Below are 25,052 nucleotides of genomic sequence, written 5' to 3' on the forward strand. Positions count from 1 at the left end.
TCAGACACGGTGCTTCTGAAAGTGTCTCACCCCTCCCCGCCAGGCGCAAGCTGCATCAAGGAGAGGGTGGACTTCCCCACCTCTGCTCAGGCATCAGGAGACAGATGGGGCCATTACTGCTGAGCGCCAGCGGCAGCTGGAACTGGCATCCCCAGGGGGTTGGCAGCAGCAATCACTGGTGAGCCTGCCAGAGGTCCGAGAGGTGAAGGGGTTGGCACTGAAGAAATCCCTGGAAGAAAAGAGCTGAGAGTGAGCCACAGACACCAACCATGACAACCTCAGTCAGCAGTTTTTCAGAGTACTTATCCTAAAAGTAACACAATGACAATTGTTTCTTTATTGACGCTTCCTCTCAGCCACATGTGCATAAACACTTCAAGTCTAATCCTCACAAATTCAAGTTAAAACAACAAATCCTAATGAGTTTGGGAAACAGGTAAAGAAATCTAAACTTGGAGAAGCTGAGCCGTTTGTTCAAGGTATATGACTCCCCAGCTGTGGCTATGCTTGGATTCCAACTCAAGCCTGTCTAGGGCAGCACTGTCCAACAGAATGTTCTGTTCTGCTATCTGCTGATGTGGCTGCTGAGCACTTGAAATGTGGCTAGTGCAACGGAGTTATTAAACTTTTAATTTTATTCTGTTTTAACTAAATAGCCAACCAGCACACAGAACAGCACGGACCACAGTCAAGGCTCATGCACTGTTATACCACACTGCCTTGAGAGCTGGCAGCTTTTAAAACTGCTAAGTGGGGGAAAGGATCACTTCCCACCTATAAGCTAAAACTGTGCTTTTGAATTTATTTCCATTTGGTTTCTTCCTACCTACCAGAATTACCTGTTAGTTTGCCTTCAATCGGTCAGTATAGAATTTATATATATAGGGCCGGCGCCGTGGCTCACTAGGCTAATCCTCCGCCTAGCGGCGCCGGCACACCGGGTTCTAGTCCCGGTCGGGGCGCCGGATCCTGTACCGGTTGCCCCTCTTCCAGGCCAGCCCTCTGCTGTGGCCAGGGAGTGCAGTGGAGGATGGCCCAGGTGCTTGGGCCCTGCACCCCATGGGAGACCAGGAAAAGCACCTGGCTCCTGGCTCCTGCCATCGGATCAGCGCGGTGCGCCGGCCGCAGCGCGCCGGCCGCGGCGGCCATTGGAGGGTGAACCAACGGCAAAAGGAAGACCTTTCTCTCTGTCTCTCTCTCTCACTGTCCACTCTGCCTGTCAAAAAAAAAAAAAAATTTTTTTTATATATATACACAAACACCCACATATTTTTTTATAAGTAATACAGTGGTCTTCCTAGTGAATACTTGAAACCATGGGTGCAGCTCAATTCACAAGAGCTAAGATATGGAATCAACCCAAATGTCCATCAACTGAAGATTAGACTCTCCCTGATCTGTGATAACAAAGAACGTAAAAGGTAATCTACAGAAATGAAACTGACACTTTGAGATGTGATGATTTTGAATAGCCCTTGTATTGACTGTTAAGGAACACTTTTTTTTCATACTATCTGTCGAACTCTTTACTTAGTATAGAATTAATCATATGTATAAAGTTAACTGAAAATAGATCTTAGTAAAAAAAATAAGAATGGGAATAGGAGAGGGAGAAGGAAGAGGCGTTGAGGGTATAAGTGGGAGGGTGAGTATGGTGGGAAAAATCACTATGTTCCTAAAGTTGTACTTAGAAATGCATGAAGTTTGTATCCTTTAAATAAAAGGTTTCTGAGGGGGAAAAGAAAAGAAACCATGAGTAGTAAACTGAATCCTAGATAGATTACACTGTTCCCTTTATATAAGTATTTATGATAAAATTTATAAATTAGACACAGTAATCAATTATTAATAATAAACCAAAAAATTATAACACTGCATAAAAGTTACATGACTGTGTCTTTTTCTTGAGAGTTAAATATTAGCATTTTTGGACCCTAGTAGACTACAGTAACAGAAAACTTAGAAAAGGAAACCACGGGTAAGGAGAGGCTACTACTATTCATAGGGCGCAAACAGAAAAGGTTCCAAGGAGCATATAAGCGAGAAATCTCCCCTGCCCTGTCACTAGGCCAACTTACAGCACCACTTTGGGAGGGTTTATCCTTCTAGATATTTTATGCACATATTTGAATATAGATTTTTATGACATAAGACTGTGCATGTAAGAATCATATAAGAACATGATTATACATTCTTGCTCACTCCTATTCATGGATATGGTTCTGCATTTTTCTTCTCCCCCTGTATTTCACACTATCTTGGGGTCTGAGCTCTCAGAGAACATGAAACACTTAAGTTATTCTTTCCTCTGGCCTCACCATGTTCTATTGAATGAAATACACCATACTTAACCAGTTTGCTACTGAGAGATGTGTTCAATGTTTCGCTATTATAAGGCTCTGAGTGACCTTGGATATACATCACTTTGCACATAGTCAAGATACCCAGGGGATAAATTCTAAAAGGCAGCTAATTCCTTAAAAAAGAAATGGAAAAACAGTATTTTTTACTATCACAAGTGCACCCACTTAAGATGCTGCCTACCTTAGAATTTTTTTTTCTTTTTCCTTTGGACAGTGAGTAAAGAAAGATTTACTGAAAGCATGAAATCTGCTGTCGCAGCAGTCAGGGGCGGGGCTCCGAGGGAGGAGCTGCCTGGGGAAGCCTGTGGATACTGGCTCCTTTCACGCACGTCATTATGTGGCTGCCTAGATTTCACCAATCAAGAGAGGAGCTGATGACCTATAAAAGTACCTATAAAATTCCAGGACCTGTGGTTTCTGTAGGATATTTATATACGCCACACAGAGATGTACTAGTGTCATGACACAACTCAACCATTATGAAAAACAATTTCATATAAATTTTTACAATTTACTACATATACTGTAGTTGCTCTGGCAAAGATCCTTTTACACATTCAAACCTATATATAAACATAAACCCTCATCAATGCCCCAATTTCATAATCTTGCTTCTGAGAACTATGTAACTACTGTGAGATGAAAAGTCTCTTTTTACTCTTCATGGCTTGCTGAGACTTTCAAGTCCTTCTGCAAGAAATATTCAGTTAGGGATGCTCAGATTCTGACCTAGAAGAGAATGCTGAAATACTTTATTTTAGACAGTGTCACAGAAGTACACCAGGAGTCAAAAGCACCCGAAACCTGGAGGGAAAAGCCACATAGGCTAGTGTGCTATGAAGGCAATCATTACAAAGAAGAGAAGCTACACACAAATCAAGTCACAAAAGGGGCAAACTCGAGGACAACAACTCACTTTGATTGACTGATTTATCTTTAAAGGCGGATTCACCAGTGTACTCACCTGACATCATATTGGCGCTGCTGACAGGTGTGCTGCCCCCTGGCATGCTAGAGGAACCCATGCGAGCCTGGTCCTTCACAACAGTATCTGGAAAAGAGACAAAGCGGCTAGCTTCTGTTTTGCTTGAAGGATTAAACTAATGGGCTAGAGTCTGAAAGTAGCCACCTTTACAGATTCTATGCATTTATTTATAAACCATACTTGCATTATTCCTAAAATAATGCAAATGCCTTCAGGATAAATTAGACAGACAGTATAAAATGGAAATATCTTTCCTGTCAAACTGTGGTACACACCAATCTTAGTAGGAAAACGAGGTAGTTATTCACCACAGAGTCCATTTAAAATGAAGACGATCCTGCTAGGGTTTAATGGAGACGGCACCCTCAAACCTGGTCAAGATGATGATAACATCATCAGAGTGACCTGGTTTTAGTGGTCCTTAGCCCAGCTGGGCAGAGCATGGTAGCAAGGAGGCAAAAGTGACAGTTCTGTGTAGGTTTTCATCAGGACTACAACCCCACCCTGCATCCCACACAGCCAATCTACTTCAGGCACAGGACAGTGAGCCAACGGACGCACTACAAAACCCCACCACTCCCCAAGAACAACTTAATATCGATTAAACTAACATCACAGTAAGGACAGGGTCTCCAAGTAACATGCTCACTCAGGATGGCAGTTAGCTGCAGTCACTAACCTAAGTCAAGGTTTTCATACACTATCCAGATTTGCAAGCTCACTGGCAATCTCCAACAAATAACTGCCAGAGACAAGATGGATAAAGTACTGTTTGTTCTAATTCAACAACTCCAGACCAGCAACTCAGAATCATCACCCACACTAAGAAAGCTTATTTAGGAGTGCTTATGTGTCACACACTGTGTTACACAAGAATCCTTCCAACAATTCTGTGAGATAGCAACCGCTGCTATCCCTGTTCCCACCTGAAGAAAAAAAAAACATTTTCTTTTTTCAAAAAGAATTATTATTTATTTATTTGAAAGGCAAAGTGCTGGAGTGGGGATGGTGGGGAGGGAGTAACAGAAAGAGAGATCTTTCACCTGCTGGCTCACTCTCCAAATGGCTGAAACAGCCAGGATTGGGCCAGTCTAAAGTCAGGAACCAGGAATGCCATCCCCGTCTCCCTTGCGGGTTGGAGGAGCCCAAATACTTGGGCCGTCTTGTGCTGCCTTCCTAGATGCACTAGGAGGATGCTGATGTCATAAGCATTTGCTTAACCTGCTGGGACACGACGCCAGCCCTGGGTGAAGTAACTTTGAAGGGAGCTGCTGGGAACTAGCATTGCAACTGTGTTCTGTAGGACTCTGGGTTCACAGCTGTCTTCACAGGATAGATTTTCTGCCACTTCAGAGCCTGCTGGGAGATGGCAGAATGGATTGTAAGACTTACAGAAATAGGGGTGTTCCATGGCCTCCCTTGCGGTGAGTCGTGACTGGTGGTCATATCGCAGCAGCTTGTCCAGGAAATCCAAGGCCTCAGGGCTGACAAGGTGCTGGTTTTCACTGTGGACAAAGCGTTCCCATCGCTTACGAGAGTGCCTGTGGGCCAAACAGGGGAATGAGAAATGGGCCACAGGGTAGAGAAGCCCAACAGAACATTCTTTCTTTTCTTTTTTTTTTTAAAGATTTATTTATTTATTTATTTGCAAGTCAGAGTTACACAGAGAGAGGAGAGGCAGAGAGAGAGAGAGAGAGAGAGTGAGCGAGAACGCACAAGTGAGGGAGGGAGAGGTCTTTCATCCGATGGCTGACTCCCCAACTGGCCACAATGGCTGGAGCTGCGCAGATCCGAAGCCAGGAGCCAGGAGCTTCCCTTTGGTCTCCCACATGGGAGCAGGAGCCCAAGGACTTGGGCCTTCCTCCACTGCTTTCCCAGGCCATAGCAGAGAGCTGGATCGGAAGTGGAGCAGCCGGGTCTTGGCATATGGGATGCCGGCTCCCCAGGCCAGGGGACATCAACCCACTGTGCCACAGCACCGGGCCCCCAACATTCCATTCTTACATTTTCCTTGGTGGCTAGGAGCCCAGCCACCAGCAAAGAAGAATCAAAAATCAAAAAGACAGTAGCCTTGTACCACTATGCCACTGGAGGGACAACAAAGGTGACTGGAGAGATTACAAATAGTAGTGGTGCAGAAAAAAAAACCCCGAGTCCTATCAACTTTGAGAAACTTAATTCCGGTTACTTTATAGGACACAAATGCCAGTGCAGAAAGGAGGGCAAGTGGCTGGGCTACACAGCCCTCCTTCCCAGCCCACACCCTCCTGACTCGACTTTGCCAGCAGAAGCCTTGCAGCGAGGAAGTCCACGCCTCCTGTGAAGTGCTCAGCGTATCAGCACTGTCTCGTCACTACTGTCCCAGGCAGCTGTCTACGTATCAGCCAGGAAGCATTTTCTACTTCTTTTTCTTGAAAAAGACTTCATCATTTACAAAAGGAAGCTAAATCAAGAGTGATTTTTGTCCCAATTGTAATGCTTCTACGAGAGACTTCAGTTCATTCATTTCACAGGAATCCTCTGACTATAATTCTCACACTTTTACTCTATAAGAGAATTTGAGGAAATGACTACTCAGTCCACCATTTCTACTCAGGCTTGCTAAGGCAGCACCCTGCAGCATCAGACCACTGGCATCTTGGCAGTGCTGGGACAGAGAACAGTACTGTTTTGAGGACCCAAAGCACCAGTTCATACCCAATGTGCAAAGCTACAAATGCACAAATTTTATGACTTACCTGCCCAGGATATCATTGAAACGTGGATCTAATTCAATGTTGTATTTGTCAATATAGTCATACAAATCTTCTGTCCCCAGAACCTTGGCTATCCTCACCAACTAGTATTGAAGAAAGACAAAAACCCACACCACAAGCACATTATATGATCAAATCAAATCAACCAGGACTGAATTTATAGAATACAATCATCCTATCTACATGGTCAACATTACCTCTTAAGTTTATACTTCAAATTTACGCATGTGGCAAGAGTGCATTTCCAACATAAAATTCCCTAGGTCACCTCAATTTGAGTGTCAGAAAAAGCAAACTGCATGACAACCCGGTTTCTTCCTCTTGAAATATCTCCCTAGTGGTCCTACTTTTTCCCCCCTCAAAAATCCAGTCGAAGATGGCACTTCTTTTGGGAAGCTCCCTGCGCACACTCTATTTACCCCAACTGACTTGTATACCTTGTTCCACATCTATTCTGATAGTCATGAACTCATTCACTTTCTTCTATGTTTGATTCTCTTATGAGACAGACTATGAACTACTTGAGAGGAAGGACTGTTTCTTTCTCCCCTGTATTTCTCTTCTGCAGAGCACATGATAGAGCTGCTGACTTCAACCAAATTCCAGTTGATATTCCTTGACTTATTAAAAATGACCATTGTGCTCAAAGTAAACAAGTCAACAGTACCTTCCACAAGCTACCAGAACCATTCCAGGTTCTTTTGAATGAAATGGCCCTTTGATCTTCCAGAGGAAAATGCAGCTAGTCTAAAGAAACATCATTTCTACTGCTGTACATTAACTCAATAGGTAATATCCTATTTTTTAATTTGGGTGATAATAACATGGTTGTTCACTTTACTATTATTGAGTTATATAGATGTCTTATAAAATGTTTTACATCTGTACTTCACCATAAAACAACCAATGCAAACTAAAAAAAATTAAAGTTGAAGGGGAGTCTAATTTCAAAAGGCTCAACTGGTAGCTCTCAAAATAACAATCTGAGGATCAATGTCAGTGGGTGGAATAAACAGTGAACTGAAACTACTGCCCACCCTTAGAGACTCTGAACTAACAGGACTCGAGGCAGGTGCAAAGCAACTGATTTTAGCAGCATCCACAGGGATTTCTAATGAGCAGGTAGATATGATCATTATTAAACATTAGGCTAATACGTTTCTTAATGGAAGCAACATATATCACCTGATCGTAATTATCATGTCCATGGAAAAACGGCTCCTTCCGGAAGATCATACTTGCCAGCATACAACCCAGGCTCCACATGTCCAAACTATAATCATACATCTGCATTAAAGAAAAATTCATGTTACCACATGTGAACCCTCAGTTCTGTATATCTTTTAAATACATAAAAAACCCTCCAAAGTCAAAACACCAATAGCATCTTCATGTATTTCCTCTCAGTCATTTCTTCTATGTATTCTTGTAAATTTAGTATTTTACTTTTTGAGATAACATTTTTAATTTACATTATAGTCAGAGGCTTAATGGCTCTGTGTACTATTTGAAAGGCAGAGTTACAGAGAGTGAGAGGGCAAGTGTGTGTGACAGTGAGTGAGTGAGAGAGAGAGAGAGAGAGAGAAATTTTCTACCCGCTGGTCTACTCTCCAGATGGCAACGCCAAGCCGAAGCTAGGAGTCAGGAGCTTCATCTGGGTCTCCCACGTAGCTGCAAGGGCCGAAGTATTTGGGCCATCATCTGCTGCATTCCCAGGCCCCTCCGTGTAGTCTTTTACTCAGCTTAAAATTAATTTTTAGGGGCCGGTACTGTGGCATAGTGGGTAGAACTGCCGCCTGCAGTGCCAGCATCCCATATGGGCGCTGGTTCGAGTCCCGGCTGCTCTACTTTCGATCCAGTTCTCTGCTCTGGCCTGGGAAAGCAGTAGAAGATGGCCCAAGTCCTTGGGCCCCTGCACCCACGTGGGAGACCCAGAAGAAGCTCCTGGCTCCTAGCTTTGATGGGTGCAGCTCCGGCCATTGCAGCCAATTGGGGAGTGAACTGGCAGATGGAAGACCTCACTCTCTCACTGCCTCTGCCTTCTCTCTAACTCTTTCAAATAAAAATAAATAAATCTTAAAAAAAAAAAAAAAGAAGAAATAAAATATCAGGCAGGGGCTGGCATAGTGCTGTAGTGGGTAAGCCGCCATCTGTGACACCTGTATCCCATACAGAAGCTGATTCAAGTCTTGGCTGCTCCACTTCTGATCCAGCTCCCTGCTAATTGCCTGGGAAAAGCAGAAGATGGCTTCAGTGCTTGGGCCTCTGTATCCTATGTGGGAGACTGGAAGAATCTCCTGACTCCTGGCTTTGCCTGGCCTAGGTTCAGATGTTGCAGGTATTTGGAGACTGAATCAAATAGTGGGAAATCTGTCTCTTTCAAATAAAATAAAATTTTTAAAAAATAAAAATACTCAAATTGTTAGGCTATGGGAAGTTTTAATGTGTACTATTTATTCTATTACATAAATGATTCAGAATTTAATTCCTCTCTATCAGGAATGTGGGTTTTTTCCCCCACTATTTTAAGTAATGCTGTGAAGAAAAATTTTTTTCTAAAGATTTGTTTATTCCTTTTGAAGTTAAAATTACACAGAGAAAGAGATCTTCCATTTGCTGGCTTACTCCCCAACTGGCCATATCAACCAGGGTTGAGCCAGGAGCTTCATCTGGGTCTCCCACATGGGTAGCAGGGACCCAAGCACCTGGGTCATCCCCCGTTGCTCTCCCAGGCCATTAACAGGGAGCTGGATCAGAAGTGGAACAGCAAGAACTCAAATCAGTGCCCATAGAGGATGCTGGTGTTGCAGGCGGCAGCTTTGTCCACAATGAAACACCAGTCCCTGTAAAGAATATTTAGTGCATTTTGAGCTTAGAGTTAAATCCTTAAAGCCCAGAAAGGGAATTTCTAGGATCAAGAGTGAAATGCTTTAAGGCATCTGATATCCTAGGGAAGTTGTTCATGAAAAGGTATTCCCAAGTTTTTAGATTTTTAAAACACTTGGTAAATCTATTATTCATTGGTCTTTTGTGTGTGTGTGTGTGTGTGTGTGTGCAAAGTCGTCTTTTAGGAGAAGTTGGGAATTTTGGAGAAGGTCTTCATATTAGCATATGCACAAGAGAACATTCTCAAATGAGCCCTGGAATTCCTGCTCAGAAAAGTCTCTTGAGTGTGCTTTTCCTTAAGCGAAGACCAAATGCAGATCTGCTCATACTGTACTGACATTTTGACAACAGAAGCCTCATACATTATGGTAGATGAATTAAGGTTATTCACGTTTTACATTTCATATAAAAAAGACAGCTATGAATGTGAATAAATGACATTCTCAGAAGCAGAAAATTATTATTTTTTTTTTGCAAAGTAAAGAGATGCAAAATTGTACTTGTGCTTCTCTTCTCACCTGATAGTCTACTAGTAGCTCAGGACCTTTGAAGTATCGAGAAGCAACTCGGACATTATATTCTTGTCCAGGATGGTAAAATTCAGCCAAACCCCAGTCTATTAGTCGTAGCTGAAAGGAAAAGGGGAAAAAAGAGAATAAACCAAAAGCAACTTTATTTCCTACTAAGATACCCTCATTCTGCCCTTAATTTTTTAAAAATAGCAGCGATGTCATTCTATATTAAAACACCTGATCTGACTACCTAAATCCTTTAGGGTGACAATCAAACTTCACAGCTTGACATACAACTTTCTCTAGGATCTAGTTTTATGCTCCTGTGTATTTCTAAAATTGATCATCTGATTAGAATATTCATTCAACCTGTATATATATATTCCTACTGGAAAACAACTCCTTGTCTTTTGTGATATTTAAGGAGACCCAGATGGAGTTTCAGGTTACTGGCTTTGGCCTGGCCTAATCCCCAGCTGTTGCAGCCATTTGGAAAGTGAACCAATGGGTGGAAAATCTGTCTGTCTCTCCCCCTCTCCCTTTCTAACTATGCCTTTCAAATAAATAAATGTTAAAAAAGAGAGAGAGAGCTCCTCCAGTGAACTCTTTTTTTAAAATAAATAAATTTTCTTTATTTTATTTGAAAGACATCCATGTGGATGGCTGGGTGTTAGATATGGAAGCAGGGGCTGGCGCTGTGGCATACTGGCTAAAGCTACCACCTGTGGTGCTGGCATTCTATATGGGCGCCAATTCTAGTCCCAGCTGCTAAACTGATCCTCCACTTCTGATAGCTCAAATCCTTGGGTCCCTGCACCTATGTGGGAGACCCAGAAGAAGCTCCTGGCTCCTGCCTTCAGATCGGCTTAGCTCTGTCGTTGTGGCCTTTTGGGGAGCAAACCAGCAGATGGAAGACTCTCTGTCTGAAATTCTGCCTTTCAAATAAATAATAAAGCTTTAAGAAAAAATAAAAGAAATGGAAGCAGAGCCTGGACTTGACCTCAGACATTCCAATATGGAATCCTCATGTCCTGTGCAGCAGTTTAACTGCTGTGCCAAATGCCAGCCTTAAATTTACTGATTTGAAAAGGAAAAAGAGTGACTTTGCATCTGCTGGCTCACTCCTTAAATGCCTCCAGTGGCTGGGGCTGGTCTGGACTGAAGCTGGGAGCTCAACTACCTGAGCCATCATCACTGCTTCACAGGGTCCGCATTAGCTGGAAACTGGAAACAGGAGCCAGAGTTGGAAATCAAATCCAGCTGCAACAGGGGCATCTTAACCACTAGGCCAAACACCAAACCCACCCTGCCCACTCCTAAAGAACTTTCTTTTTCTAAAAAATAAATAAATTAATTAATTATTTGAGAGGTAGAGGCAGAGAGAAACAGAGGTCTTCCATCTGCTGCTTCATTCCCCAAATGACCACAATGGCTGGAGCTGGGCCAATCTGAAATCAAGAGCTTCTTCCAGGTCTCCCACGTGGGTGCAGGGGCCCAAGGGCTTGGGCCATATTCTACTGCTTTCCCAGGCCATGGCAGAGAGTTGGATCGGAAGTGGAGCAGCTGGGATTCGAACTGGTGCCTATATAAGATGCCAGCACTGCAGGCAGCACCTTCACCCACTACTCCACAGCACTATCTCCTGCATGAAGTCTATAATTATCCAAGTAGAGCTAACCATTGCCTTCTGCCCTCTGAACTTGATATATATTTGTTTCACAGAATCTACAACTCTTTATGGTATGTTTATTTTTTACTTCTCTTTTTCAAAATGGACTGTAAGCTCCTTGAAGACAGGGGCTGTTTTAGTCACCTTGGTTAATTTTCAGAATTCAACACAATGCCTTGTATACAGGAGAAAAATGAGCAAATACTTATTATGTGAATCAAGTAAAACAACTATGAGGAACAAGAAGGGCCAGCACTACAGTGCAGCGGGTTAAAGCCCTGGCCTGAAGCGCCAGCATCCCATATGGGCACTGGTTCTAGTCCTGGCAGCTCCACTTCCCATCCAGCTCTCTACTATGGCCTGGGAAAGCAGTGGAAGATTGCCCAAGTGCTTGGGCCCCTAACCCTTGCCCACAAGGAGGAAGCTCCTGGCTCCTGATCAGTGTAGCTCTGGCCATTGTGGTCATCTGGGGAGTGAACCAGCGGATGGAAGACTCTCTGTCTCTACCTTTCTGTGTAACTCTTTCAAATAAAAAATCTTAAAAAAAAAAAATAAAAAGAGGAACAAGAGGCAACCTTATTCACAATAAGGTAAAGCATAATCGGTGGGACTGGTGTTGTGGCAGAGCAGGTTAGGCTATTGCATTTAACACTGCCATCCGATATGGGTGCCAGTTCTAGTCTAGGCTGCTCCACTTCCTATCCAGCTCCTTGCTGATGCACCTGGGAAGGCAGTAGAAGATGGCTTAAGTATCAGGGCCCCTGCACCCATATGGGAGACTTGAATGAAGCTCCTGGCTCCTGGCTTTGACCTGGCCCAGCCCTGTCCATTGCAGTCATTTGAGGAGTGGATCAGTAGATGAAAGACATCTCTCTGTAATTCTGCATTTCAAATAAGTGAATAAATCTTAAAAAAAACAAAAAATGCATGATGATTTAGAGTGAGCAGAAGGCCCTGAGGACTACTGCCTAACTACTCTGGCGCTTGTCCATGTCCCAAACGAAACCTCTGTGGGGCAAGTGCTGTGGTGTAGCTGGTAAAGCTGCCACCCTGCAGTGCCAGCACCCCATATGGGCGCTGGTAAGAGAACCCGGCTATTTCACTTGCGATCTAGCTCTGTGCTATAGCCTGGGAATGCAGTGGAAAATGGCCCAAATCCTTGGGCCCCTGCACCCATATAGGAGACCTGGAAGAAGCTCCCGGCTCCCGATCAGCGCAGATCCAGCCATTGTGGCCATCTGGGGAGTAAACCAGTGGATGGAAGATCTTTTTTTCTCTCTCTCTTTTTTTAAAGATTTTATTTGAGAGTTAGAGTTACAGACAGTGAGAGGGAGAGACAGAGAGCAAGGTCTTCCATCCGCTGGTTCACTGTCCAAATGGCCACAATGGCCGGAGCTGCACCGATCTGAGGGCAGGAGTCAGGTGCTTATTCCTGGTCTCCCACGCGGGTGCAGGGACCCCAGGACTTGGGCCATCTTCTACTGCTTTCCCAGGCCACAGCACAGAGCTGGATTGGAAGAGGAGCAGCCTAGACTAGAACTGGCACCCATATGGGATGTCAGCACCACAGGCCGAGGATTAACCAAGTGAGCCACAGCACTGGCCCCAAGATCTCTCTCTCTTTACCTGTATCTGCCTCTCTGTAACTCTGCCTTTCAAACAAACAAACAAACAAACAAAAAAACAAACAAAAAAAAACCGCTGGTCATTTGCCTACAAAACCGGCTCTATGCAGTCTCCCACTTCTCAGCTCATCTGGTCCCATTCATGACATCATTCCAGCCAAACGATTCACCCTAGAGAAGCCAGCACTGTGCACAGCAGGTAAAGCTGTCACCTGTGATGCCCACATCCCATATGGGTTCCAGTTTGATTCCGGCTGCTCCACTTCTGATGCAGCTCCTTGTTAATGCGCCTGGGAAAGCAGTAGAGGATGGCCCAGATTTTTGGGCCTCTGCACCCAACTGGGAGACCTGGAAGAAGCTACTAGCTTCCTGGCTTCAGCCTGGCCCAGCCTAGGCTGTGGCAGCCATTTGGGGAGTGAAACAGTGGATGGAAGACCTAACTCTACCTTTCAAATAAAAAAATAAATCTTAAAAAACAAAGAAACAAAGATTTACCTTGGTCTCTCTCTCTCTCTTATTTTTTTTTTGAAAACTAGTTTGTGATAAGGCTAATGCTTGTTGTTTTTTTTTTTTTTTTTCCTTTTTTAAAGATTTATTTATTTTACTTGAAAGTCAAAGTCAGTTACACATAGAGAGGAGAGGCAGAGAGAGAGGAGAGAGAGAGAGGTCTTCCATCCGATGGTTCACTCCCCAATTGGCCGCAATGGCCAGAACTGTGCCGATCTGAAGCCAGGAGCCAGGAGCTTCTTCCAGGTCTCCCATGCAAGTGCAGGGGCCCAAGGCCTTGGGCCATCTTCTACTGCTTTCCCAGGCCATAGCAGAGAGGTGGAGCAGCCGGGTTCTTGTACCGGTGCCCATATGGGATGCCAGCACTTCAGGCCAGGGTGTTAACTTGCTGCGCCACAGCGCCAGCCCCTACCCTAGACTCTTAATTCTCTCACACCATTTAATCTGTCAATGGATCCTGCTGATTCCACCATTACTCTGACCATTATCATCACCTCTACCTGCCACCACCACCACCATTCCTGCCTGCCTTACAGCAGGTAGCTCCTTTTCCTAACTGGTCTCCTTGTTTTCACTCTTGCCCTGTATTTCCTATACAACAACCAGAATGACCCTTTTAAAAAGCTGACTATTTCAAATGATTATACTCACAGAAGCTGCAAAAATAGTATACAGGGCCTACATACCCTTCACCCAGTTTCCACCAATAGCAATACCTTACATAACTAGAGTACAGTATCAAATCCAGGAAAACTGACTTTGGCATAATTCAGATAGAAGTTAATCAGATCTTACCAGCTTTATGTGTCCTGTAAAACTGAAATTTTATCCCAGGTATAGATTCATATAACCACTACAATATATAGAAATATTCCAGCACTACACAAGTATCCCATGTAGTTTCCCAACCCCTGGTAACCTCTGTTCTTTACTGCTCTAATTCTGTCATGGTGACAATGTTACATAAATGGAATCATTACCATATAACATTTTCTCCTCCAGCAGCACTGACAGAGTTGAAACCTGACTTTTTGAGAGTACTTCTGTTATACTCAGCATAAGATCTAAGTTGTTGCATACAGCTACAGTTCTCTTACTGCTGAGTAATACTACCCATAAAATACTACTACATGATATGGATTAAACACAATTTAACCATTCGTCCATTAAAGAATTTTTTTTTCCTTCTAACTTTGGGCCTTCACAAATGAAGCTGCATTCATGTCTAAGTTCTTGTGTTGACCTAAGTTTTTGTTTTTTTGGTGTAAATGTCACTGCTGAATTGTTTGGTAACCTATGTTTAGCTTTCTAAGAAACTGAAAAACTAAAAACAATAATTTGGCATTTCCAAAACATCCAATTTTATATTCCCACCGGCAATGTGAGAGATCTTAAGCTTCTTCACATCTCTGCAAGCATGCAGATAAATTCAACCTGTCAGCCCATCACTCTACCTTTCTGTGTTCATGATCGATCATGACATTGTGGGGCTTCACATCTCTGTGCATAATTCCCATGCTGTGGCAATAATCCAAGGCCTGTGGGAGGAACAGGGAAGGAAGGAGAGAACCTGTGTAAGAGCAGCTTATTTTTTTACAGTTATTCAAAGTATTTCATTTTTTCTTTCATGTAAATTTTCTTCCTAGCCTCACAGTATCCCTAGGAATCTGTAATAGGACATTCACTCACACAGCTATTCTTCATTTTCTTGTTTAAGATTCCATAGCCAAGCAAATTCAAGTTTTGTTCAAAGACACAAAATATACACTGATGGCACCACTTCCAATTTTTCCCTCTGATTCAAAGCCTAGATTATTTTCACAGACACAGGTCCTTCAACAAAAGAAAACTTTTCTGTACTACATGCCTCTTATTTGAAGAACAGTAATTTTTTTTTTAGCAGTCAAGAGTCTACAATGGAGAGTGCAAGCTACCACCCACTGGCCAAACCTGGACTACTGCCTGTTCCTGTGAAGCTTTTACTGGAACACAGCCACATCTATTTGCTTCCATATTGTCTCTGAGGCTTTCATGCTATAAGAGCAGAGCTGAACAGTGTGACAGACGCTGTGGCTCAAAGAGCCACAAACACACCCTTTAAAGAAGTTCGCCAACCCTGTATTTAGGTCATGAAATGCAATTTGAAAAGTTTCCATTCTTAAACTAAGGTGAACTGAGTGGCATAACCTTTGGGGTTTATTAATCACTCAACTAATGGCATTAGCCAAATTCTTGTCCTTCCCGAAGGACAACTTGGATTCCTACAGCTCCTGGGTCTAAGCAGATACATTCATAACTTTCTGAAGCTCTGTAACCATAGACTGCATAAGGCAACAGAAAGATCAAATCTCTGTTAGCATAATCTCTTTAAGGTATTTCTAAGGCTCAAATAGCAGGCTTTATGTCAACCCTTGCTTAGTAAGAAACTGTAACAACTCTTATCAATTTTCTAAAAATCAGATCTTGTGACGACTAGGAGCAAGATATTTGGCGATCCCACTTTAGAAATCAAAGTCCACCCTCAATCAGCAATGCCTAAGCAGAGATTTATACAGTCCTTGGGGCAATGACCCTTTGAGGGCTGAGTTAAAGTTTACCAGTTTACTTATTGAATTGTTAAGTGAAATGAAGTATTTCAATAGGGGTTGTTTTATAAGCTTTGACAATTCACTTTCCACTTACAAAGCTAAACAATGGAAATTACAAACATTTGTTAAGAGGTCAGATTCAAATCTTTTTCAAAATATCCTTTTCAAAGCATGTGAGTTATACTCCTATTAGACCCATCTGTTAGGACAGAGTTCTAATACTTCTAATAGTAAAAACTTGCATGTGGAGATCCCTCTTTCAACAGACTTTACAAAGTTAATTCACTGGCTTTTTCACCATCAACTGGGCTGTATTAACAAAGACAAGATCAAATTAAAGATATTTAGTATTGAAGGTTCCCTTACCTTCAGAATCTCATACATGTAAAATCGAATATCATAGTCTGTTAATGTCTGGTACAATTGCTGTTAAAGACAAATGAAACATTTAAGTCATGGAATAATACTGACAGGAAGACTATTTCCCATTCTTATTGGTAGTAATTTAAAACAAGACTTGGTTCACTGGCCATTGTTTCAAGATCTGTTCACTGGTCTCTATTTCTCTAACATAATGTTCACTTCTTGGGTCTTCAATGCCACATATAACAGTGAAGAATTACTGACATTCAACTTGCTTAAGCTAAAGTCTACTGCTGGGAACACACTAGATTCTGTTACATGCAACATGTACTGGTAACCCACAATTCCCCCTGCTTTCCATTACCTTTAGACCTTTTCATCAAAGGCATCTTGACACGTACGTAGCCTCCTTAGAAGGGAACCAACCCATAACCCACCTGTGACTTAGACAGTTAGCATTACAGATTACCAGTGAGTATGCAGATGGCATCATGCCAAACCTGGTTAGCCAATGTTGAAAGTAAACTTTGTGAACAACAGTTATGCATGTTTTTTCTAAATTGTTAGCAGTGTTCCCACACAAAGTTTTTAAGTTATCATTCTAATTCCAAAATAGTTCTTCTTCCTTTTTTCCTCTTCTCAGCCAAATAATTTACTCATTTATTGATATTTGATATTCTAGATACTGAAGAGGTGTAAAGCTACGTCAAGAACCTTTACAGCTTATATTCCAGGAGTGCCTACAGTTTTCTGTTAACACTGGAATGAAAACTATTTGAAGTAAGGCGGCAATGGATGGATAGGGATTCAGAAACATGTGCTGTAGAGGTTTGTGTTACAGCAGAATTTGACATCCTTCCCCACTCCCCCCTTTTAAAGAGCTGTGACCCATAATTTCTGAGGTATCCTAAGGAATAAACAGTCTACACTATTAGACACACAATACGCTCCTTCTTGAACACTGTGGTTTTACAGTAAATGGTCATAGGGTCAGATCTTAAGTGAACAGGTGTTAGTGCCTTCATTAGGTTAGACAACTGTCAAATGAGTAGAAACTGTCAAATGAGTAGTAAAGGTGGTAAAAGGTAAACACACTGGTCAATATAACAAGTGCTGAACAACTAACATGGCAAAGTGTGCACTACCTCGTAAAGGAGTTTTACTATCCTAAAACTAAAAAACATGGGACCGGCATTATGGCACAGTGGATTAAGCTACCACTTGTGACACTGGCATCCCCTAGAACAGTGCTGATTTGAGTCTCAGCAACTCTGCTTCCAATCCAGGTTCCTGCTAATGCACCTAGGAAAGCAGCAGATGGCCCCAAGCACTTGGGGCCTCTGCCAACCATGTGGGAGACCAGGATGGAGTTCCTGGCTCCTGGCTTTTTGGCCTGGCCCAGACCTAGATGTTGTGGCATTTGAGGAGTGAACTAGTGTCCAGAAGATCTGTCTCTCTCCCTTTCAAATAAATAAATCTAAAAAAAATTTAATAACATCAGAATGAAACCGTCTTTTCTAACTAACAATATCATCTCCAAAGGCTTTCAATGTGGCCTAAAATCCCAACAGCTTGAAATGGCTGGTTAGATATACCTTGAAGTCTGTGTTGTTTACGTGTTCAAAAACCAAGGCAGGGGTTCGTGACTAGGGGAAAGAAAAAGAAAACACACATTAGTAATAGCCCTGGGCAGGTTTAATGGGCACAATGTTTGCGGATGCTGCGTGGTAAATTTGGCAGTCCTCGCCTCACTTGTAAGAAACCCTCTATAATGCTACAAGCCCTCCCCACTCTCATCATCACCACACTTAGGTCATTTTTGGGATGGATTTCAAACAGAAGACATGGAGCTGAAGTCTCACCAGGCTCTAGGCAGCCCGACAATGCGCCCATCGCCCATCGGCATCGGACCTGAGTTTGCAAAATGGATTAACACATTTCAGTTTCCAGTGCTATCAGTCTCTTAGCCTAGAAGAATAAGAAATAGTCTGTGGGTGGAGGTCTCTTTGAAAGAAAGACCCAAGCTAGTTAAATGGTATATCTGATTAAGCACTTTTAAAGCAGGACTTAATGGTGAGGGCGGGAGAACAGAAAGAGGCCAGCTGAGCTCCAGGCTAAACAAACTCAGCCCTGGTGGGCCTTGCTAACAGCTACTATACTCACCACAGGGTCTTTGACAATGTCTGCCAGTGTAATGATGTTGGGTCCTCCTCTCAAATTCTCCAAAATCTTTATTTCACGCTTAATTTTCTTCTTTTTTACTGGCTGAAAGGGGAAAAGTATTATCGGCAAAAAAATTTAAAAATAAAATATCAGAATATTTCGACAGGGAATGTAACACATAAATGGCCTACTTATGAGCTCCTTGAAGGAAATGTGTCATACTTTTCTCTGAATCCCCTTCTCCTAGCACTGTGCCAGGCATTCTGTAGGCACTTACTAAAGTTGAATTAAAGGAAGAAAAATTTCCCACTCCAAAGACAAGAGTATCTCAGAATTAGCATTTAATTTCAATCACTAGTCTTAGTATGTTAACATTTTAAAAGCTTACAGCTAGTCATTTAAAATGGTTAGTAATACTAAAGTACATCTTGAAAAGCTTTCTATCAACTAGGATAGAACACAGACCCTTTCCACTCCTTCCTCTGAGTCTATAAACTAAACTCCCTACAGAGGAGAAGGCAATCAGGTCCAACCACAAGGATGGCCCAATCAGCTCTGCACAGCATAGCCTTGTGGGGAAGTACAGATCTTGGAGTCAGACCACCTAATGAGGATCCTACCTCCACTACCTGCAACCTGTGTGCCTACAGACAATTTGTAACTTCTCCAAGACTTCCATGACATGTAAAATGAATAATGAGAATACATATAAGATTGTTCAAGAGTACAATGAGGTATCTGAACAGACCTCTGGATAGGCTGAGACATGACACACTGTAATATCTGTCTAGTCTCACCACCAGTACTTCTCCACTCTAAAAAACACTACCCTGCAGGGTGCCTAGAGTACATATTTCACATTCCTTTGTCCTCATCCATTCTTCCCACATTTGTTCTAGTATAGAATATTCCTTCTCATTTCCCTGAGAAGGGCCTTGGTGCAGATATTCCTTTCACCAAAACTCCTTTCTGAATAGTCTAAAATAGTTCAGGCTCACAAGAAATGTGATGCAAGCCACAAGTGTGATTTTAAATAATCAAGTAGTTACATCAGGAAAAGAATAAATATCCATTTTAATATATTTTAACTAATGTATCCAAAATCTTACCATCCCTTTAAATACATAAATCAATATAAAAATTATCAACAATGATCTATTTGATATTCTTCTCTGGCACTGATTCTTTGAAATTTAGTGTATTTTCCTCTCCTTGCATAATCTCCTTTTTGCCATCTTGGTACATTCTAGAGAATGCTTCCCTTCTCCATCCCACCTGTATCTATCCAAATCCTCCTCCCATTTAGTTCATGGAGTCTTTCCTACCTACTACGTTCTTTTGGACTACAAACTCACAATCTGTGTATTTCATGTGGCTTTAAATAATATTATCACTTCATTCTATCATCCATCTTTCCATATGAATACCATCCTACAATTACAAAGAACTTTACTTTTTTGTTAACAATTTTTAAAAAGTTCTCATTTATTTATTTGAAAGGCAGGAGAAATGAGAGAGGGAGGGAGAGGGGAGGGGAGAGGGAGAGAGAATCTTCCATCTGCTGGTTCACTCCACAAATGCCAGCAACAGCCATGTCTAGGCCAGGCTGAAGCCAGAAGTCTAGAACTCATTCCAGGTATCCTATATGGGTGGCAGGGAGGCAAACATTCCAGTCATCATCTGCTGCCTCCTAGAATGTGCATCACCAGGAAACTGGATCAGAAGTGGGCTAGGACTCAAACTCAGGGATTCCAACATGAGGTGCAGAAGTCTCAAGCAGCAACTTGAACCGCTGTGCTGAATACCCAAGCAGACTAGCTCCTCTGATGTTTCTATATATAATTTGTATTTGATCCTTCTAATAACCCTGAGGAAGGTAAGTAAAGCAAAATTGCCTCATTTTCACCGATGAACAAAGGTATCTTAATAAAAGGCCTGACTGCCATGGCTAATTATTTTTGGGTTAAAACCCAAGTGTTCTGATTTGTAGCCTAGTTCTTCTACGTGTGACAAACCAGGCATCCCAGGATATTCAAAGGGATACAGCAGAATACTTTAATTTCTGAACACACAAAGCAATATCTGCCATACACTGATACACTACCAGCTTGGGCTCACAGTTTTAATATTAGATTGCACTAAAATCCTTTTGAGGGGATATTGTTTCAAAAAGCAAGTACTGAGGAAAAAGGTACATGAAATAATCAATAAGGATAGTGTCCAATTTGATTCCAACATTTGAGAAGATGTACAGTGACTATCAAGTATACATATCGCAATACTTATTATTTATGGTTATATAAGAATAATTTTGGGGACTATTGTGGTACAGCAGGTTAAGCCACCACTTGGGACGTCCACATCCCATATCAGAGTGTCGGTCAGAGTCCAGGCTACTCCACTTCTGATCCAGATCCCTGGTAATGTGCCTGGGAAGCAACAGACAGTGGCTCAAATACTTGAGTCCCTGCCATCCACATGGGAGACCTGGACAAATCCTGGCTCCTAGCTTTGACCTGGCCCAGCTCCACTACTACAGTCATTTGAGGAGTGAATCAGCAGATGGAAGATCTGTCTCTCCCTCTTTATCACTATGCCCTTTAAATAAATAAAGCTTCAAAAAATAATTTTTTAAATTTAAACATATAACTTAATTTTTTACAGGTAGAGTGAACAGTGAGAGAGAAAGACAGAGAGAAAGGTCTTCCTTTTCCGTTGGTTCACCCCTCAAAGGCCACTGTGGCTGGCGCGCTGCTGCCAGCACACCGTGCTGATCCGAAGCCAGGAACCAGGTGCTTCTCCTGGTCTCCCATGCTGGTGCAGGGCCCAAGGACTTGGACCATCTTCCACTGCACTCCCGGGCCACAGCAGAGACCTGGACTGGAAGAGGAGCAACTGGGACTAGAACCCGGGTTTTGAAATGGCTACCATGTTACTAAAATAGAAATTACTGAGACAATCTAAGTATGGAGATTGAGGAAATCTGAGAACTTCTACTTCTCACCATCAAATATGGAAAAATTCCCATAGTAAGAAACTATATACTAAATTCCCAATACATGACAACACATAGTGCAGTTATACTTTAACTACAAGTTGTATACTGGTAGCTTACTGCACAAATTTGTCCAACGCGGTGTTTTTAAAAAATCTTGAGCCAATGTTTAAAAATCAACGGAATTCACATATAAATATAAATCTCTGACTTCTCTTTGAAAAATAGAATATCAAGCACGACAGAACTAGTACTACTGCAATACAATACTGCACAGCTTCCCAAATGTTTTGGAATCAAATTGGTTAGCACTACCCAACACCAACTGTTGCAGCCATCTGGGGAGTGAACCAGAGGGTGAAGACCTCTCTCTCTGCCTCTGTAACTCAGAAAGAAAGGAAGAAAGGAAGAAAGGAAGAAAGGAAGAAAGGAAGAGAAATCTTAACCAAAAAAAGGGGGGGGGGCACATGTGCTTTCTCTCTGTTCACTTCCTCTAGGCAGGGTTATTCATATACCACACTAGCTTGACTCGTGTCATCTGCTTGCCCCTTTAGGAACTATAATTGTGACTCATCATTCTTACAAAGCAGGGGTGATGATTTATTTATTGAACACAAAACATGGGATATAGTTTAAAATACAGGGAATAAATTATTAGGCAAGACCTAGAAGAGACTATACTTTTATTCCCTTACTCTGCCATAACCTAGCACATGACTTGAGTCACATCACTTCTTTTGCCTCAGTTTCCTGATCTGTCAAACGAATAAAACCTGTTCTACTGACTTCACAAGATGTAACAGAATAAAGATGCCAAAGTACTCCAGAAATCCTTCAAACATTTCTAAAGACATCACTATTACTTTTAACAATCTACATTCCAAATGCCTCTCAAATTAGTCTTTCTCTTCTTGTACTCACCTTGAGAATTTTAACAACAACTTTTTCATTATTTGTAATGTTGATGGCTTCAAATACTTCACTATATTTACCCCGGCCTAATTTTCGAACCAGTTGGTAGTCATCTTGATTTCTATGGACAAAAAAGGTCACAGTCACATGATTTAAGAAGTTCGTATTATCAAGTACCAATTCAAGACAAAACTCTAGTATCAACTGGAGTAATAGAAATAATGGCTTGTATTAGGGTTTGTTTGTCTTCAATAAGATACCTTTCCCTTAAAGAATAGTTTTATATTTTCCTGTCTAATAGTGCCTGGCATGAAGCTGGCACTCAGCAGGAACTCAATACATGAATATTTCAGTTCAGCCACATTTTGAGAACAGCTGATTTTTAATGGATCTCTCTGTAGGTAAGTAGCCTTCAAATATATAGGCTCCATCTCCCTCTTACCCTCCAGGGCAACCTCTCAAGAAAATCCATGTAATAAAAATTGCAAACCATATTATATAACACAAATCATCGTTAGGGGTTGCGTCCTCTCCACTTTTACCCATAGCTCATGATCAATAACATCAGAAGTAATAAACAGAGGTAAAGAATAAGAAAACAACCAACATTTTCCTACTGCCCTGGCAACTTAAAACACTCTGCTCCAAAGAATGAAAAACCTGGTTCCTTTAATAGGAAGCTCTTAGTTCTAGTTGAGTTTTCCTCTTGTGGGAGGGCACTGAAACACAAGCAACCAAGTGGGACCATATCGAAAATTCTCACAGTTGTTTAGCACCATTGAAGCAGAACTAAGTACCCAGCACTCAATCTGAAGACAATGCTGAGATTTCTACAGTAAACATAGGTGTTACTAGGAGTCCAAAGTGTCTAACACAGAGGGAAACTGGTAGATTATCAGCAGTGATAATATTTATTAATAGTGTTCAAACTGCTGTTTGATGGCATCTTTAAAGCACACCAGTACTTCTTTAGGCAGAGACAACATACTCACTGTTAAGAATCACAGCATCATCAGGATTAAAAATACACTCTATGACATTTTTGGGAGATAGTCCTTTTCAAAAAAATTTTATTTAGGGATCAGCATTGTGGTTTAGCGGGTTAATCTACCACCTGTGACACTCGCATCTCATATTGGCACACCAGCTCAAGTCTTGGCTGCCCAGCTTCCAATCTAGCACCCTGCTAACGTGCCTGAGAAAGCAACAGAAGATTGACCAAGTCCTGGGGCCTCTGCTGTTGATATGGGCAACCAGGATGGAATTCCTGACTGTTGTAGCTATTTGAGGAGTGAACCAGCAGATGGAAGATTGATCTCTCGCCTTCCCTCATTCCCTCCCTTGCTCTGTTGCTCTGCCTTTCAATTAAATAAATAAATCTTAAACAATTTTACTTATTTATTTGGGGGGGCTTATAGAAAGTGAGAATGAGAGCATGTGTCAAAGACCAGTAGCTCCCACCCATTGGTTCATTCCCTAAATATCCACAATGGCTGGGGCTAGTCCATGCCAAAACCAGGAGTTGGTGGTGCAATCCAGGTCTCCCATGTGGGCGGCAGGGATCCAACAACTCACCCCAGGAGATAGTCTTTAATCACTTACAGCCTTGGAAATCACATATAGTCAGATATGATTTACAGTATACAGGAACTGTAGATTTCTTTTTACACTGCTTTCTTTTTGCCCCTCAATGTCAAAATGCCTTTATTATAAAAAATATGATTCTGATCAATTAAATGCATACCACTTTGGAACAGGAAATGGAAATACCTAAATAAGCCTGCATAGCGAATCAGAAGGACAAACACAGCTGTTCAGGTAGCCTACAGCTGTTCAAGATGAAATTACACATGCTGCATCTCATGACGAGGACAAATGCTTAAGGATTTAATTCTGCTTCACAACAGAAGACACCTTTCTAGAGAACCGTTTCATCCTTCAGAGTCATCACGGGACAACATTCTGACCTCAGAAATACTTTATGTAAGAATTTGGTGGTGTTTTCGAAGTCTCTCAAATATCAATTCTCACCATCTGCAATGTCCTTAGCTTGAGAAGCAATTTGGTAGGTTAACTCTTCCTCACCAGCTTTGTTTACATAACATGTAAATCACAGAAAAGGACAAGAGACCGAAATGATTTTTAAATGGTAAGCCCTTCAAAACAGTTAACTTGCCAAAACAATACCTGCTTCTTTAATACAGAAACTAAAGTTTTGAAAGAACAATCTGGGCTTCGACCTTGAGGTTTACGTATGTAGTCAAGGTTTCCTGACAATTACTCAACAAATCCACAAGAGTCAGTTCTTAGGTGAGTGCAGCGAGGTAAACAGAAATAATTACCCCCATTCCACCACATGTGACTCATAATCCCAGTACTCTCGGGGTCTGTGCGTATTCACATCTGTGTAAACTCTGGCCCTGCTTGGCACGGGTCCCGACATGTCAGACAGGTTGGCGGACAAAGCTGGCTTTGATGTTTGAAGATCTGGTGGTCACTGTGTTTGGAGGCAGCTGAGGGGTAAGACCTTGTTTTCAGACCTGTCTTCTTCAAACTGCAGAAACAAAATGCACAAAGGCCAAGAATTACTTTTAAAATTCTATGGGAAGAAACAAAACATCCTTATATAAACACTAACGGTTTCCAATCTACCTCTGGCTCTCCTACCTGTTAACCAATGGATATATCTCAACTGTGTTCTACCCTAGACAAAATTTAAAAAAAAGGG

General features: G+C 42.0%; 1 protein-coding gene across 1 annotated transcript; it reads right to left on the bottom strand.

The window, feature by feature from the left end:
* Positions 1-113: 113 nt before the first annotated feature.
* CSNK2A1 (casein kinase 2 alpha 1) lies at positions 114-24,767 on the bottom strand (the record flags this gene model as incomplete). Its single annotated transcript, NM_001160284.1, is given in 12 exon segments — positions 114-229; positions 3,328-3,414; positions 4,741-4,889; positions 6,087-6,187; positions 7,290-7,391; positions 9,509-9,619; positions 14,758-14,841; positions 16,258-16,317; positions 17,850-17,900; positions 18,418-18,519; positions 22,334-22,445; positions 24,667-24,767. Coding segments are annotated over 12 exon segments (1,176 nt in total).
* Positions 24,768-25,052: the final 285 nt, after the last annotated feature.

The sequence above is a fragment of the Oryctolagus cuniculus genome, chromosome 11 (genome assembly GCF_051225735.1).
Source record: "Oryctolagus cuniculus isolate XC-2025 breed Fujian yellow rabbit chromosome 11, ASM5122573v1, whole genome shotgun sequence".
In the NCBI taxonomy this organism is placed as follows: domain Eukaryota; kingdom Metazoa; phylum Chordata; class Mammalia; order Lagomorpha; family Leporidae; genus Oryctolagus; species Oryctolagus cuniculus.